The 18,564-nt window shown below is 41.3% G+C and overlaps 1 protein-coding gene across 2 annotated transcripts; it reads left to right on the top strand.

Moving 5' to 3' along the window:
* The first annotated feature begins 3,172 nt into the window (after positions 1-3,172).
* Positions 3,173-16,856, top strand: cdhr1a (cadherin-related family member 1a). 2 transcript variants are annotated; one of them, XM_088305399.1, is made up of 17 exons: positions 3,173-3,985; positions 4,908-5,003; positions 5,638-5,783; positions 5,872-5,922; positions 6,152-6,241; positions 6,400-6,486; positions 7,037-7,153; positions 8,295-8,438; positions 8,561-8,639; positions 8,733-8,833; positions 8,970-9,173; positions 10,749-10,901; positions 10,972-11,136; positions 12,076-12,143; positions 13,434-13,662; positions 13,756-14,013; positions 14,407-15,219. In XM_088305399.1, the coding sequence occupies exons 1-17, from the start codon at positions 3,922-3,924 to the stop codon at positions 14,599-14,601; spliced, it is 2,247 nt and encodes a 748-aa protein (XP_088161525.1). In that variant the 5' UTR covers positions 3,173-3,921; the 3' UTR covers positions 14,602-15,219. The 2 variants fall into 2 exon arrangements, with proteins under 2 accessions (XP_088161525.1, XP_088161524.1); XM_088305398.1 differs by having other exon boundaries at positions 3,174-3,985; positions 15,069-16,856.
* Positions 16,857-18,564: the final 1,708 nt, after the last annotated feature.

Genomic DNA, 18,564 nt, shown 5'->3' on the forward strand with positions numbered 1-18,564 from the left:
AGTCACTGTGCGCGTATTCTCTGCGGTTTATTAAATGAGAAAAAAAAAGGCTGTGTGACCCCAGAGTACACTCTCTGTGGACAGATTAAAGGAGTGACCTAGATTTATTGGAGTGGACCGGGACTAAAAGCGAACCTCTGCCCTTGGCCAACCACACTGGAGATTATTAATAATAATCCAAAATGGGCAAAGATGAATTGGGTATCTTGACGACAGGTGCTTGGGCAGACCGTGTGATCCTGTGTTCACACAAGTGATGCAAAAACGTTGCCCTTTTAGTGTCATCTTTACTTCTTAACCTGTCAAAAACGAGTGCTTTGCCGCCATCTTGCTGGCATTTCGGTTCCGAGGAACAATGTTGAAGTGGATTGAGGAGTTTCTTTTAGACAAAATTAGTGCTTTGCCACCACCTTGCGGCATCTATTCCAAATCTTAACTCTGGCTTTTTGCTATTTACTGCAATACCTGGTTTCAATAGCACAGGCTCTCATAACATCGTTACGGGACTTTATATTTCACCAATGAAATTCTAATTCTCATCCAGAACACTTGCTCTTGATCATTTCAATTTGGACTCGCAAAACGTTTTTGTCGACACATGCAATAGGTAATGGGTATGATGTATTTAATTGACATTTTTTGTACCGTATTTTTGTCATTTTCATTTTCATTTTCTCCAGTGGGTCGACATGACACAGTTGCGTGTTCTGTTTTTGTATCGTATTGATGTTTTCTCTAATTTCAACGTGATAGTGGTGAAATTAAGAGGTGGATTAAGTCGGGTAAATCCTCACTGGAGGCCCAGGTACCAAATGTACGGCCCTCCGCTGTGTACATTTGGTGCACTCTGGATTTCAGTAATCTGAAATGTTCCTGGCATGTGTTCTGATGGCTCGACACTTTTGACGCAGCATTCCAGAGACATGTAGCGCACCAAGAGCCAAACTCATTCTTTGTGGCGACATCGTTCCTTGACCGCAGGCCAAAGAACGCGCGCGACGACACGCACGTCCCGACATGTTTTCTCATGTAATCTCACCATGTTGTTTTTTTAAATACACGTAACACTAAAATGTTACACTTTGATGAAGTGATTTACCAAATCTGATTCGAATATTGATTGATTTACTCGTCTTCAGAGACATCATCATGTTTCATTCTGTTTAATGCGACATTCGTTACGTATCCGACATGATACGTTTGAAACATTTCTCAGATATTCGTATAACGAGTGATGTCAAAATTTGTAGGGGGCACTAAGCATAATAAATATGACTTTGATTACATTTTGCGTTACTACACATTTTTAATTAGAAAGTAAACCGTTTCGCCATCAGTGACGACATCGCTGGTGTTGGGCCAAAACCTCATCAGTCTCATTTTGGTGAATCTCATATTTTTTCCAAAATGTATTTCTACGCATTATTGACCAATCTAAAGTGTTGAAAATATCTTTCTCTCTTTCACGATGCAATGCTAATGGTTGAAAAAAAAACGTGACATTTTTGGGTTCTCCTGAGAAGTGACAATTTTGGCCTGACGCCAGCGATATATCGAACTGGAACACTCAAAACTATAGTTTTTTATGTACTGTATGTATCCAAATTCATGGTTCCATCAATCACAGCATGTCGTCAAAGCCCTGAAGGAGCAAAGCAGCCCCAGCATCAGACTATCGCCACCATGTTTCACTGCTTGTATGATGCTCTCTCTCTGAATTGCTGTGTTGCGTCTATGGAAAAATGTAAAGACACACACGCACGCTCACCTTCCTAAAAAATATTTTGTCTCGTTGGTAAGCAAAAAATTAGAGCTGAACAATTTTGAAAAATGAACTAATTGCGATTATTTTTTTCCGCCCTCAATATTTTAATTGCAATTTAATATGTGATTCATTTTTCGAGGTCCTTTATCTAGGTCTGATGTTTTGGTTTTTTTGTTTGTTTTAGACACAAAACAAACAACAAATTTGACCAGGTGTGAAGACTTTTTATATCCATTCTGTCGATGACAGCTATGACAAGCTGAGAAAGCATTGGTATTATTAATTCTATGACTTTTTTCCATGTGGAACTGGCGCGTAACTGAAATGTGGCTTTTAGCAGGCATGCTGCTAATATTTCAGAAGCACATTTAATGCACACTTGGCCGCGTCCATCGATGACAAGTAATCCGCATCAGATGATGGCTACGCTTTGCCGCGACTGGCTGCAGTCATAAGCGCGTGGCTGACTTTACCCAGCAGGCTGCTTCAAACCGAGGTCAGCATTAGAAGAACAGCCAGCTTTAACTCTTGTTTCCTTGTTTCATTTTTTTTGTAATAATAATGTGCATGATGTAAAGCAGAGATTTTGGTTTCATCACGCAAAAAAAAAAAAAACAACGCAAACACAAGACATGCTTGTAAACATGAGCTCATATTGACCAGTTCGATACATTGCATCGGCGTCGTGCCCGCCCATTGTGACGTCCACGCAGACGGAGGCTGCGCATTACAAGATGAGGCTGGATTAGACCACAGTGGGTTAATCTTTAGGCCTGCCATCTGTCAGCACCCTGACAATCAAACCTGAAGCTATGGCCTTCACCATACATGCATGCACGAGGTAGACCATCTCTTCCAATGTCAGATGATCCTTGGTGGAAAATCGGGGAAAACATGCGTCTGAGATCGACGAACATGGCTAATGCTGCTTTTCGCTTTGTACTTGTGTGTTTGGCGCTTTAAGATGTGTACTTGTATGTACAGTACTTGACGACATGTTCTGAGCTCATGTTGTTTACATTCATCCGCCGCTTCACAGATTATAAAGTCGATTGTACTTCCGCATGAGAATGGACAGTGAAAGGTTTTATTCACATTTTTTAATCCTTTGGCGTGCAATGAGTTTAATAGGTAGAAAGTGAACATATATATATATATATATGAGTGCTGAGTCGTGCGCAAGTGTCTTCGTGTGAGCTGTGGCCGACGGCAGCTTCAGCATGAGTATGCTAAAGTGCATTCAGGCCGTCCTTTTCCACATGCATTATAAAAAATTAAACGACTGAAAATAACATTAAATCAATTTTGTGTCTGTGTGGATGAGTAAAAAATGTAAATAATGTGTCATTCGTATTGCCCCTCGTTTTCGAATTGACATTGTTTGGCCCACTGTTCCAAATGGAGCTATGTAATCCCATCAGATCATTCACTGCTTTCATCTGCGTCATCCTGTTTTATGATTCGACTAATTGGAACAAATATTGACTTTTTTTTTTCTAAGTGCAACAGATGGTTGTGGAGTGCACAGCAGATGGTAAGCAACATCGATTAACCTCTGGCACAGAATAGATGCTGCCTGCTTTTTGCCGTCTTTTGTACACTACAGTGGACTTGTCAATTAAATTAAGTGACGTGAAGACGTTTACCTTAAATACTTGCTATTGATCATTATGACGTATGGATTTTTTTTTTTTTTATCCATCAAGTTTGTAATCACAATTTAATGTACAATTATTTTTTTCAAGATCCTCTTCCAAGATAGTTATTTAAACAAATACGAGCAATGCTTTAATCTGTATTACAATAAACAATATCAGATTTATTGCACATAAATGTTTTGGATTTATAGTTTGGACTAAAATGAAAGCAAAAGAACCACATATTGGGTTTTTTTCACCAAGTATAATATCGAATTGCAAATAGCACCACTCTGCATAGCAGTCCCTCATTTTCAAATATGAGTTATACATTTTTTTGTTTTGTTTTGGTGGGCCTTGAATCTCTTGATCTTGACTTGAGCAACACCAGGAGGGACTCTTAAGAAGTGTCATTGGATTAGCCGGTGCGCATCTGCCTTCAGTCGGACGGCAAACACCTTGAGAAGCGCACCCCATGCGCTCGCCTTCATGGTGCGATTTTCACGCGTCGCGTTTTAAATGATGAAGCATGTGAGGATCACACATTTGCCACTGCTCTTTGCTGTTTTGCACGTCTGCTCGGGTAAGTTCGTTATCATAATTTACAAGAGTGTGGACAGTTGGTTCGGGAAGGCAGGAAGATGTTGAGATACTGAATTGTTGATTTTCTATTTGGTTCATATACGGATCCAGGATGTGTAATTCACTGTTGTGACATTACAAAATACACACACAAGAAAAAAAAACATTAGCGCGGTCATCTACGATCTACAGTATTTAAAGAAAAGGTTTCTAAGGAAGCTGACGTAACTCACCTTTAATCCCTAATGGACTGGGAAAGGGAACGTTTGCGCCATCCAGTCTTGTATAAAGTACTTACGTGATAATAATGTCATAAAAGTACAACTTTGGTAGCCCTTGGAGAATATTAGTTTTGTGAAAATATAAAAGTACCTGACACTTAAACACAGATCAAGTATCAAAAGTGTTTTGGGATTTTAAATGTACCTCTTGGAAGTAAAAATATTTTTAAAAGTGAGTGGTTTGAAATACATTTTAATTGTGTGTTGTTGTTGTTGTTGTTTTTTTATTATTATTGTGACTTTTTTTATCTTATAGCAAAATAATGTGTAACAAAAGAAAAAGGCTTGAGCTTGTTAACTCTCCAACATAAATCTCGAACTTACTCCAGTATTGCAGTTAGAGCTCCATTTTGCCTCATGAGTGACGTTAGCTAGCACATCTTAGCTTGGTCGTCACATCGGGCAGAAGCCTAAACAAGCTCATGATACGTAAAAGAAACTTCAAGTTTGGCTTCACTTGGATTCATATAAATGAATAGAACTTGCACCAACGTTCATTTTAATTTTTAAAACATTAGTTTTGAATGCTAATGTTTCTGGTACGCTAGGTAGGGCATTACAGGCACGTAGCCTTTAACTCAAATCTTCAAAAACAATTGACTGCCACTAATCATCATATCCGTTTGCTTTTATGTCCCTCAGCTCAAGCGGACTTTGCCCCGTATTTCTTCGACAATGGACCGTACAGCAGCAACGGCAACATGGCGCTGTTTAGCCTCTCAGAGGACACGCCTGTCGGTGAGCTTGGCTCGTGCCCGCCAGCGTGCTATCGTGTTCATGTGTCAATGTCAAGCACACGGCAGATGTTGTACAGTACATGCCCACGCCATGACACTATCATACTACCGTTGCGTTGCCATCTGCTGGGCACAACATATTTCATTCTGGGCTCCCCTTCAAACCTTCATTTGCAGTACGGTACTTACAAAACAAGTGTGGGATTCTTGTGACATAAAGTGACTCAAGTTGGACTTAAATCGACACAATAAACCCTCAAAGGCAGGCTAGCAACGTAATATGACGTTAGCGACGTTGGTTATGTGTTTAATTTCGAAGATAATGTACCGGTAATAGATAATATGAAGACTTATTTGTTAGCATGCTATAGCTAACTAACACAAGTCCAGATAGTAAATGTAAAGTAGCTAATGTTATAATGTATATGTTGCGATTGAACAACGGCTTGACTTATGACCTGATTTGATATCTAGAAATTGAGCACAGACTCAACTTGACTTTTTTGATTTTTGCCACTGTAACTCAGGACCTGTTTAAGATTTGAAAGTTCAGACTTGAGATTTACTTCTAATACTGGACATCACATTACATCTTTGTAGCTAGCAAGGCTTTAAATGAATGTATTTCTTTTTAGGTACTCAAATTTATTGCCTTAATGGCACCGACCCTGAGGGCCAAGAGGTGAGCTACGGCCTTTCCTTTGATCCAGGTTCCAAGGAGTACTTCAGGGTCAACCCCAAAACAGGCAATATTACCTTAGCGCAAAAGCTGGATCGAGAGGTGAACATTAGGATGCTAAAATTAAGAATTCAGAAATCTCATTTATTTGAAGAAATACTGTCTAACATTGTGTTGCTTGTCTGCTCAGAAACAAGATTCCTTTGATGTAATGGTCAGCATCACGGATGGCAAAAGCAAGGTAAAGCAGTCGATCAGGACCGCGTCGCAAGGTCACTGTGTTTTTGATCAAAAGAATTCAGAACGCCATTAAGGCCGAGCTGTTAACAAAAATGTGAAAAGAAAAGTCAAAGGTTAGCTATGAGCACTTGCCATTAGCTAATCAGCAACTCACAGTTGCTATTGCTAATGTGACGTTAAATACCTAATACCTAAATATACTTGTATTCTGTGGGTTGCTTCTTTTTCAGGTTGTGGAAAGAGTAACAATATTTGTGATGGACACTAATGATGAGAAACCCGAATTCCAAAACATGCCTGCCATTATTGATGTCCTTGAAGTATGTAGGAGTCATGAACCAACATCCTTGCTAGTTAGCCAGCTATCTAGTTAGCTTGTCCTCACAATCCCGCAAACATTCCATTCTATCATTGACTTTATATTTTCTGGATCTTTTTCAATTTGTGTCTTTAGTTTTCATTTCTGTGCTCATTGCAGACCACAGAATCAGGACGCAGCATCTTCAAAGCACAGGCAGTGGACAAAGACACAGGTTCGGGAGGATCTGTTAACTACTACCTGCTGGTAATTGGAAGCAATGTATACCCCCGCTATATGTTTACACCTTTGTTGAATTATTTTCAATCGTCAAATGATGCAAGCGAGGACCGGCCCAGATGCGTTGACGATCTGTTGACGATTTGCTTCGTGCATTAGTTGTGAGGATTAACATAACAATTTCATTTGCGCACGTGAGGCTGACTTGGCGACCGAATGGCCATCAACGTTAGTGTGCACTTTGGGGCTTTTAAGAGCATCTGGCCCGTGGTGGCGAGGACCAGTGAGACAGTGCACATCTGGACAGGCGCAGCTTTCACCTGCGTATATGCAGCATATGGGCTCCTTACATCCAGATGGACAAAGAGAAATGCACGACGTGGCCTAGTTCAAGCGGCCCCCTTAGTTGTTTTCATGCATGCTTCCATCTGACCACTCTGGGCGCTGGCTCACGTGAGAGCTCGTAATGGGGTTTCGACTGAGAGGCTTTCACTCATGTGACCTTGTTTGAGTGAGTCAATGTGCTCTTTTGATTTATTTCTTTTAAATCCTGCTTTTATTGTGCTCTTTGTTGCAGAATGCACAGTCCGGTTTGTTTGCCATTGACAGACATAGTGGAGTCATTCGCATCAAGCTTGAGGAAACACTGGACTACGAGAAAACAAAAACGCATTTTGTCATTGTCATTGCGAAGGTATACAGTGGATCACAACGCAGTGTCATTGAATTTTTGGCGCCAGGGGGCGTTTTCTCCAGGATTCTATACATACATATATATTAGGGGTGTAATGAAAAGCGATTTTGAATTGGAAAATCATGATTGAACCAAATGGAATTGTTATATTTTAAAACAGGGGTGGGCATACCTTTTGACTGGTGGGCCACAATGGGTTCTAAAATTTGACAGAGGGGCCGGACCAGGAGCAGATGGATGGAGTGTTTTGGTAACCTCACCTCATCTGAGAAAAAAATAAAAAATTATTTTAATGAAAATTAACAAAAAACTTTACAACAAAATATCTGTGTTTGACACACTAAAGTATTTAGAAAATAAAACATTAACAAGGTTTATTCGTTTAATTTTTTTCAAGTTTGGCGGGCCGGATTAAAACCTTTAACAGGCCGCATGTGGCCCCCCGGCCGTAGTTTGCACACGCCTGTTTTAAAATGTACCGTTGGGAGATGCAGTAAATGGCTGCCAGGATGGCCGAGTGGTCTAAGGCGCCGCGTTCAGGACCCAGTCTCCCCAGGAGGCCTGGGTTCGAATCTCGAATTTCCCCATTGTGGGACTAATAAAGGGAATCTTATTATTATTATTATTATGTCTCCTCCTTCTTCTTCTTCTTCTTCTTCTTCTCCTTCTCCTCCTCCTCCTCCTCCTCGGTTTATTGATGTAATTAGATGTCTGTCAGTGGTTGACCTAGTTTGTTAACGATTACACTTACGGCCGAAAGCCCAATTTTTAAAAATTTTCCCCGTCATTCGTAATCATCAGCAAAACGGGCGTCTGTCAGTGACGGATTGACGGACCTTCCATTAGTACTGACGGAATGCTTGCCTCCGATAAATTGGTTTCAAATTTCTGATGATTTGCATTTTCTAAATGTGACAAAAGCAACAGATCCACAACCGCACCGTATTGATTCCACTTGAAAAGTCTTGAATTGTATCTTACCCATGTATGGAGATACGTAACTCATTTACTGCCATTGACGGCTAAAGACGTCAAAAATCCATTTTTTTTTTTTTTACTTGTCTGGTAGTTGGAGAGATGCCCACCCAAAAGACCATTTCAGAAAAATGTTACCAACAATGTCTTGACTTTTATTTTGCAGGATGGTGGCGGCACGTTCAACGGCAAAGAGCAGTTTCTGTCGTCCTCCGCTACCCTGACAATTAACGTGATAGATGCACAAGATACACCGCCGTCTTTTATCGGGACGCCGTACTTTGGCTACGTTTATGAGGTGTCACTGCCTGTGAGTATACACTGTACTCTCCGTTGCTTTCTGTTTTTTGCTATCAAATGTACACATCATTTGTGCTTTGTATTTATGTTTTGATTCAAATAACTAGTGATATTCTGTGCATCTTTTCTCAGGGGTCTGAAATTTTTACTGTTGTGGCCAAAGATGGGGATGTGGGAAATCCAAATCCAATTCGTTATTCTTTTGAAGACGGTAAGCATGTTGTTCACGCGTTTATGGAAATACACCCCCCCCCCCGAAAATGTATTTTGCCACCCTTGTCAACATATGTTTATTCATTTCAAGGTGATGATGGAGTTTTTAGCATCAATGAGACCACTGGTCGTATCACCTTGCTGGCAAGTCCCATGTTCCTAAAGCGAGAAATCTTTAATATTAAAGTCAAAGTAAGTACTGAGAAATTTTGAAAAAAATATGAAACTGACCATATTTAGACACACAAGATTTCTGCCCCGATATTCTATTCTAGTTTATTTAAAAAAAAATATTTGAATACGGCCTAATGTGGACCCCTCATTCCAGGCATCTGAAATAAGCCCCAGAGGCCGTCTTCTGGACTACGGCGAGACCACGGTGGTGATCCGCGTAGTTGACCTGAATAACAACCCGCCGACTTTCTACGGCGAAAACGGCACCCAAAGCACGTTTGAGCTGACCATGTACGAGCATCCCCCAGAAGGGGAGATTCTGCGGGGGCTTCAAATCACAGTCAACGACTCGGATCAGGTGAGCACACCAAAGCAAAGGAGTGTTGCGTAACAGCCCTCATGTCTGCGTTCCACCATTTCACTAATGAGAAATGGATTGAATCGACGTGGTGACCTTTGCGGCTATGAGACGCCTTTGAGCTGGCATTATCGCTCACAATCCTGTTCAAGGACACAAATTAAAAGCTAAATGTGCCGTTTGTCAGCTTACGCAAGTTTCGCTATGATTCCCTACAAAGATTTGATTGTTCTGACTGATGTTCCATTGATTGTTTCCTGGAATGCCAATAATAGTGCTATACAATGTTTTTAGTGTGATTGAAATAGCGGTTTGCTGCAAGGATTATGTTGTCTATACAGCGCATTCCAACAAATCGTGGATAGAGCTACATAGAATATTACAAGTAAGACGGTGGGATTCTTCACGGTAAGGAACTGTCAGATGCTCTGTCTGTGTTGATGTGCTGGTTAATTGTCTTGTCCACAATGAAGAGGAAATATTGTCCAGTCGTTTGGTTTTGACGGATGCGCACTCTCCTGGCATGATTTAGCCGATTACGCTCAATCCAACTGTTAGATGAAGAGAGTGTGAGTTTTTGTGTGACGAGAGTCCGTTGAGACCTTGGATGCCACACTAACGTATAAATGGAAAAAAAAAGATTTTGACGGCCTTACTCGAGTAAACGATGTTGTACTAGACACTACAGTTAAATGTACTCAACACGAGTGAACATTTCCTTGAAAACTACGACCAGATATTTGGACTAATATTTTTCCATTCGATATGTGGGTGTTATTATATTTTTATTTGTCATTTATTGATTTTATGTAGTGTTTATTGCCATTTATTTTCTGTAATATGAATGAAAAATACTATAATGGGATGTATATCATTTTTGGAATATAAGTTTAATTTAAAATTTTTTTAATTAATTTAAAATTTATTGTATATCGAGATTACCGGATCGCACTTTAGGCTTTCGAAGATCTGGATTTTTGGGGCCGAACACCAATCCGATCACAAGATGGAACAATATGTCGATTACAACTTATTTACCATAACATGCATTAAAAAAAGAAATTACAAAAATAAAATAATTGATATTTTATTTATTTAAAAGGGGACAGTGTATATTATTGAACAATTACATGTAAACCTGCTAACCCTTGGCTTGTTTCTATCGGGAGTTTTAATTAACCTTGTGTCCTATTTACTGAACATAAATGAAATTTTTTTCAACAATTTTTTTCCAATGATTAGCAATCTTTGTAATGACTCAAGGAAGGGAAAGGCCGGGAGGGAAAAAAAAGAAGTGTAATCGTACCACAAATTGATACTGGTATCGATTAGCCGACTTGAACACGCAGCTTTCTCGGCTGCAATGAAAGTTATTACAGCAGTTACCTATTGACAGATGGAGCCCAAATCTGTTAGTAGCCCCTAAAAAAGAATTTGCGGCAGCCTGCCACTGGTAAATATATATGCTTTAATATATTATATTTTTTATTTGCCAGAGACAATCAGTGACATCATCGATGAATTAAATACATTCAGATGTGAGTAAAATCTATTGTTATGTCGTGTTACTTTCAGGGCGCAAATGCAAAATTCAACCTAAGGCTGATTGGGCCTGGAAGAATGCTGCGGGTGGTCCCGCAGACGGTCCTGAACGAGGCCCAAGTCACAATTCTGGTGGAGGACTCGGCTGCCATGGACTATGAGAAACATCACTTCCTCACATACAAAGTGTGTACGTTATGAAGGACAAGCCACCGTTTTTACCATCATCATCATTTTCATCCTTTGTCCCTTTCAGCTGCTTGCCGTTGAGATCGACACACCAGAGAGGTTCAGCTCCACGGCCGACATCATCATCCATCTGCTGGACACCAATGATAACGCGCCGAAATTCTCCTCGGACTACTACATCGCCAGAATTCCCGAGAATTCACCTGGCGGCTCCAACGTTGTGTCCGTGCTGGTGAGTCGGCCATCGTCCCGTCTAAAAATACACCCGCATCAGCGTACGTCACCGCCAGCTCAAGAGGAATGCTCGATTTGAACAAAATGCCAGAAAGAGGCTTTAATTCCCTAAATGTCGACTTTCTGGTGCTGAGGTAGGGGATAATATGTGAAAACATGTAGATAAAAGCTAGGCGAGGGAAGCTGCCAGATGGCTATCACTTTCATTTTGTTGTGTAACACCAAATTCCCTGTTTTTTTTTTCTCTTTTTTTTAAGCTGGAGAAAATATGTGCAGACATACTGTGTTCTGGAGAAATTGAAGGTCAAGTTAGCTATTCGTGAATGTTCTTGCAAAACTGCCTGCCTGATTGATCCAAGCCACGGAAAGGCACCAATATTGTGACTTTTGTCATCCAGGCGTCCTTCACGTGAGCGCTGCTTGCACGAGTTCCGAGCGGCGCAAAGGCGCCCTCGTAAATCCTCCCGTTGCGTGAACACCAGAAAAGGCCGGCTGCCTTGATCCCAGGCAATTTCAATCAGATAAAAGAACAGCCGACAAGTGACCACTGAACAGGCCTCACTGATGCAACAGATTAGCTGATGCCATGATGACGTGATGATGACATCAAACAAGCTTTCTTTTTATAACCGCGACATCGTGCCCCGCTTCATTTGCAGAAATAAAATTGACTTTTAATTCGTTCATTGACCCAACTCATGTTATTTGCGTAGCTAACCAGTTCAAATGAAATTAAATGCCGTTCATCAGTTCCAAAAAAACGGCGTGATTTTTTTGCATGTTCAGACGGGGTCAGCTTGCCGGGCAATTCTGGAACGTGTTTGTTGGCCCGGCAGTGATGAAGTAACAGATAACATCATTTAAAATAGAATAAAAAATATTTGCTTGTGACAGGCCTAAACGTTATATCTGCTTTTTTTCTTTTTTTTTTTTTTAGGCAATAGACCCAGACTCTGGTCCATGGGGTGATGTCAAATACTCCATCTATGGATCTGGGGCTGACTTGTAAGTATTGACTACTCAAGAAATGAGTATACATCAAATGTTTTACTTTGTACAGCTTACAGGTGATATATATTTTTTTTGTTATTGGGAGGCAGAACAGTCTGCATGTCTGCCTCCGAGTTGCAGCCAATGACCGCTACAGATTTGTTTTAATATCAGAACTCAACCCTGTGAAGATTTCCTGGTATTGTACTTCATCTCAACTTTATTAATAGATTTCCTGTACACACGAAAATATATATTTAACGCCAGAGAATGCAGGGTTGGGTGGAGTCACTTTTCTCTCTGGATGTCAAAGTGATCCCTGATCTTAATCTTGCCGGGACAATAACAACGGTTGAAATGTGTGCTTTAGCAGTATTTCGGTGAGTTTCTCTTAATACTAAGCCTTGGCAAAAAAGTGCACGACAAGCCAAAACTTATTGCTTGACTGTAAAAGACGTGACTTGTGGAAGAGATCACGAAATCTTTGCTCAGCTGCCGCTTGCTCTTGTTAATCCTATAATTGGATAGGAGGTGAAAATAGACTGTTGTTTGCTTCTCACCTCCATGCACTCTGCCAAAGTCACCCGAGAGTAACTAAACACTTCCATCTCAATAAAAATCACGATAGTTACTGATGCACGTCAAGATTAGGAATTTTTTTTTTTTAAATTACCCATGTACCGTTGGAACAAATAAGACAATTCACCTCAGCAATCTCAACAATCTTGGGTCAGTTATTTTATTTTATTTAATTTATTTATTTTTGTTTTGTATTTTATTTTATTTTATTTTATTTATCTGTTAATTTTTTGCTGAGAGTTGTTTGTTTTATTATTAATTCGTCAAGTACTCAAGATATGCAGTTACAGTGTTCGGCTACCTCAACTATCTTGTTTTATACCTGTGGATTGATTGATTGATTGATTTTTTAGTTAAAAGATACATAGCTAACTAGCTAGCTAGCTAGATAGATACCTAGCCGACAAGTTGGCTAACTAAGTGGTTAGCTAGCTAGCAGAGCTGGGCACTTGACCCTTTTTTACCGGTCAGTCCCCCGCTCTCCAGCCGCGATCTGGCTAGCCTTCCGACCTCGACCCTCTCGCCTTATTCATAAAAATCGCCGGCCCGCAACCCCGTTCCTGTTGTCAACTAGTCTCAAACCTTCACCAAAAGAGAGTGCTAACACACTGATGCCAAGACCGTGGTCGATTAATAGCCTGTCGCTCTTGTTTGTAGAACGTTACACACTTCAACAATGTTTCATGGTAATCAATTGGATTTTGAAATCATGTGGTCCGTTTTCAGGTTCTTGATCCAGCCTTCTTCTGGGATCATTTACACGCAGCCGTGGGCAAGCTTGGATGCAGAGGTTCGATCCAAGTACAACTTTTACGTCAAGGCGGAGGACTCAGAGGGCAAGTATAGCTTGGCTGAGGTGTTCGTCACCGTATTGGACCTGAATGACCACCCGCCTGCTTTCAATGATAACTTCCTGGAGAAGACCATGGTGATTGGAGCACCAGTCAAAATAGAGGTGAGGGGTGTGTCATAATAACCTAAATTATTTATTTAGCCTAAAAGCTACCCTAGGATGGAGTATTAACGTGTGAAGCTGTTCCGATCCCAGGCCGTAGACGACGATGCAGAGATTCCCAACAACGTGATCGAGTACGCCATCATGAAAGCCGAGCCGGACAACAACATCTTTGACATCAACGCCGACACCGGAGAGATCAACCTCAAGTCGTACATCAAGTCCATGGCCATCATTCAGAACATCACCAACCAGCGGGACTTGACCTGGTCGTTGGTGGTGCAGGCCCGCGACATGGGCCAGCCGTCTTTCAGCACCACCGCCGTGGTCAAGATCGACATCACCGAAGCAGTAAGTGTAAACTCTTCTTTTCATAAAAATCTCAAGAATGCAGTTTACCCGTGCGGGAATTGCGTCTTTTGGCAACGGGTTTGCCTGGTTGAGAATTCATTTTGGCAGCCACAAGAAAGGTCTCAAATGAGCAGTTTGCGGTAATTTTTTTTCCCCGTGCGCATCATGGCCATCTTTGGCCAACATGTAATTTAGAGTGCAATGCTGCATGAGAGCATAGTTGTCGACTTTGAAACTGCAACTGTTCTTCTGGCTCCCTAAACCCAAAATGTTTCAAGCCTTGAATTTCACATTTGGATATTAAAGTGTCACCTATTTAAAAAGCTCCATCAGACCAATTTGATTGCGGTGGCGTCTTACAAGATCTCTTGTGTCACATTGTCATGTTTTCAGGTCAAGTCCAGATTTGTGTCATACTTCCTGGGACTCAGGAAACGCCCGGGGGCTGTGTTTGGGATTTTTATGACCGCTGTCACCTTCGCCATTTCCCTCACAATCTTCATTTCCACGCTCATATACTGGAACTCTGTGAAAAAGTCCCGCCTCAAACCTCAGGGCAAGATCAGAAAGATTATCAGGAGGCCATGAGTGACGCTTGCCTTGAGATCATCAGCGCAAACATAAACTCTTCTTTTGTTTTTTTGGATTTATTGGATCTTTGGTTCGTTTTTGCAATGAGCTGCGTCTGTAAAGGAGGAAAGGAGCACAATAATCTGTTCCCTTTTTTTTGGACAAGCATAGCACCTAAATTTTGTCAAATTTCATCGTGAAATGCTGAATGGTCTCAGCAAAGGTTTCCTGGACAACCTCTCTGATCTTGTCTTGAAATATTTAAAAAAAAAAATCATTCTAGGATCCAAACTTAGCGTGTTTCGATTTTACGTCTAAGCAGTCTATTTTTCTATCGACGCTACCATGGCAGCTTATTTAGTTTCTAGATGTTTTAAACACCTTTGCCAAAATAAGGAGTATGTATAAATCGAGGGAACACTAGTTGGTTAAAAGGTAACACGTGTGTGACAATGGATGTCCGTTCTCCTTGTGCTCTTTTACAGACCAAACTCAAAGGGGGCACTTTGGATTCATTTTTAATGCACAATAAAAACAAGCCCTTGCAAATCTTAGGCGTGCTAGCAGGCGTCATTAGCTTAATGGTCACGGTCACCGTCATCATCTCCACCGTCACCTTCGTACGCAACAAAAAGTCCAACCGGGTCGTGCCCAATCGCCGCGTGAGGAGGAGGCCCCGCAACCAGCACGTGTGGACCTTCAAGAACCTCTTCAGGAAAGCCGAGAACCCCGAGGAAAAGTTCCAGGTCAAGGAGGAAGAGCAGGACGGCGGGGCCGTGGCGGAAAACGTCAACCACAACAACAACGTGGGCAACGCGGTCAGGCACTGGCCGCCGCCGCCTCGCGCGCCTTCGCTTCCGCCCCCGCCGCCCCCCTACGTTCCCGGGGAGAGGCAGTGGGTGGTGCCCACCGTCTCGGCCACCGTGGCGGCACGGCCAAAGAAGAAGTCCGCAACGCATGACACGGTCAACAAGGCGCTGGTGTCAGAACTCAAAATGAGACTGGAGCAGAAGAGGATGCTCAATCACTTATAGGGATGGCTGTACGCGGTACTGTGCAAACGTCTTCACTGGTCATATATTATTTCAAATTTTTTTGATCAGAAGTTTCACGTCAATTTCAAGTGAGTCCAGTCACTTCTTGGTTCATTTTGCAGTCCATCAACAACAACAACAACATCGAAGGCAACCCAAAAGTCACTCTGCACTTCTTGTTCTATTTCATTCAGGCAAACTTGAGGGCATCCACATTTGACAACTTACCCGAGGTTTTTCTTTCCCAGACTGCACCACTTTGACACGCTTTAGCACATTCATCTAATTGTGTCGTACACTTTACGCTAACCGTGGCATGTTTGTCAAAACAAGGTCTCGTAGCGGAAGGACTGCTCCGATCACAAGTGATGAAAACGACCAACTCCAAGAGCAGGTGTTTCCGCAAAGAAGCCAAAGATGATCTCCACCAGGGGCATCTCAAAAAAGGGATGCTTTGCTAATTTTCCATGTTTCCCTCCTCCAACACTCTTGAACGCTCAGGTCAGTTGGCCAAACGATGGGCAAAGGAATGAAACTGGGAAGCCTAAATTGTCAAATGCCGATGTCCTCATAATGCTACTAAAGCTGTCCTCATAATGCGAGTAAAACAAAGATGAAGCCTCTAAGTGACGGAGTAGAAAGTGGACAATTTAGAGGCTTCGCAAACATGGTGAGTCTCTGCAAATTCCCAAATTGTCAAGCGCTAACTCCACAATCAAGATACAGACGTGCTCCCCATGACCCTACGGTGCTTTCAAGTACCTTTTATACCGAAATCGCAACACAATTGCGAGACCGGCAACTGTAATGGTGGTCAAAGACTTTGCGCAGTTGAAGCAATTGGACAATATGAATGGCCATTTTTCTACGTAGCAAGCATGTTATTCTGCTTCCAGCCTCAAAATATTTGTTGTTTGTACATTTTGTGTGGAAACGTTTCTTGTCAAGGATTGAAGGCCCTTTGAGACAAGACTGTATATTTGGTTTCCAAGCAATCTCCTTACGGGGAGATTTCACTGACACTGGCGCTGGCTAAAAGGATCAGCCTGAGCTGGTCCAAAGGAAGGAACCCACAGTGATCCGGTTAAGAACACTTTTAATCCCGCTGCTCACCGGTGCACAACACCATCCTGCAAACTGTTTCGTTCTCATGTCAACAAATATTTCGACATTCACCATATTGATTTTGTGTCGGTTCTTTGGTTGTATTTTTGTCAATGAAGTTCACCTCAAACGTTGTGTCTTTGTTTATTTAACATTAAACAGCTGCATAACACTTGATATTAATAAGCTTGTTTATAAACTCTAGTGCAGGCGTGGGCAAACCACGGCCCGGGGGCCACATGTGGCCCGCCTTACTTGAAAAAAATTAAATGAATAAACCTTGTTAATGTTTTATTTTCTAAATACTGTGGTTTTTCAAAGCGATATATAATGCTTTTCTTCACTTTTATTTAAAATTAAACATATTTTTTTTCTCCGATTAGGTGAGTTTCCAAAACAATCCATCAATCTGCTCCTGGTCCGACTCCTCAGTCAAATTTTAGAACCCAATCAAAAAGTTTGCCCACCTCTGCTCTAGCGCCTCCTTCTGGAAGTGAAGAAGAAATCTCAGTTTGCAAAATTTGAAACCAGACAAATGGAAGGAAGAGGTGGGCCCATTAAACGTTGTGCTTCGCAAACATCCTTAAACCAATTGAAGATGGTTTAGGCTTTGGCTGTTCAAGCAAAGTTTTTGCTTTTTTTTTTTGTAAAATTTTATCTATGTGACATGGAAAAGTGGTTTGTACATCTGCCTCTTAGTTCTGAGGTTGGGGATTTGAATCCTGGCTCCAGCATTCTTGCGTGGAGCTGGCATGTTCTCTTTTTTTTTTTTCCTTTTTTATTCCCACTTTCCAAAACAAGCGTTAGATTTCTTGAAGACTCTAAATTGTTCTTAGCTGTGAATTTGAGTGCCAATGATTGTTTGACTGGTTCTACTCTGTGATTGGCTGGAGATCAGTCGAGGCCAGAGGTGCGCAAATCGGGTCCGAAAGGCCGTTTAACACGTTTACCTCCTCCTACACACATGATTCAAATGATCAGGGTCGTTATCGGGCTTCTGCGAAGTTTGCTGATGAGCTCATGTTTGATTTTATGATTAGAATATGCGGCGGGCATATAAAACTCAATGTGGAGCCTTCACCCAAACCCAAAAACCCGGCAGGCAGATGTGGAAACCACTAATTGACAGTGCTGCCCTCATCTAACCATTTACAAACAAAGATGAAATAAAAATATTTCCAACAAAACATTTAAAGTTTAAACTTGGAAAAAAAACAAAAGCTAGATTAATTGCATCCATTTCCTTTTTCTAAAAAAGTAAAGAGGTGTAGGACTTTTTAGTAGGACAATAGAAATTTGCTTCTCAGTGGAGATGGAGTTATACAACAGTATTTGATTTTTTTTTTTTTTTGCAAAAATCTGACCAGATGTTCTGCAAATAAGTCACATTTGACTCCCGATGTGTACAATCCCCTTTGCTGCGCCACCAGTGTGAGCACTACCAATTACCAAGTTACACTCAAAGCGCCCTCTGAGCATTTTGGAGCCAAACATGCAGCAGCGGCGTATTTTCAAAATTACATAAAACACGGAATGTGCAGATTACCCTCGCTAATCCAAGGGCCAACTTGTTCATCTTTCTGCAATATTGCAGCATTGGCTACAAACCAAAGGTGCATTTGACCTCGCCTGCTTTGGCATCACAAGATGTTTGTCATCAACTTTTTTGGTAAATTTTAAAATGAGGCAGAGTTGACAAGAATACAAAGCTCAACCAATCCCTCCATAAATATATTTATGTATTTTAAATCGAGAGAGAATCGTGACACACTTTCAATGGCTATTAAAAGAGAAATGGACAGGGAATAATACGCGAGGCAGCCCAAATGACCGTGCATTATGC

This window comes from Idiotropiscis lumnitzeri, chromosome 9 (assembly GCF_059441095.1).
Source record: "Idiotropiscis lumnitzeri isolate Australia: NSW breed Sydney's pygmy pipehorse chromosome 9, RoL_Ilum_1.0, whole genome shotgun sequence".
Taxonomy (NCBI): Eukaryota; Metazoa; Chordata; class Actinopteri; order Syngnathiformes; family Syngnathidae; genus Idiotropiscis; species Idiotropiscis lumnitzeri.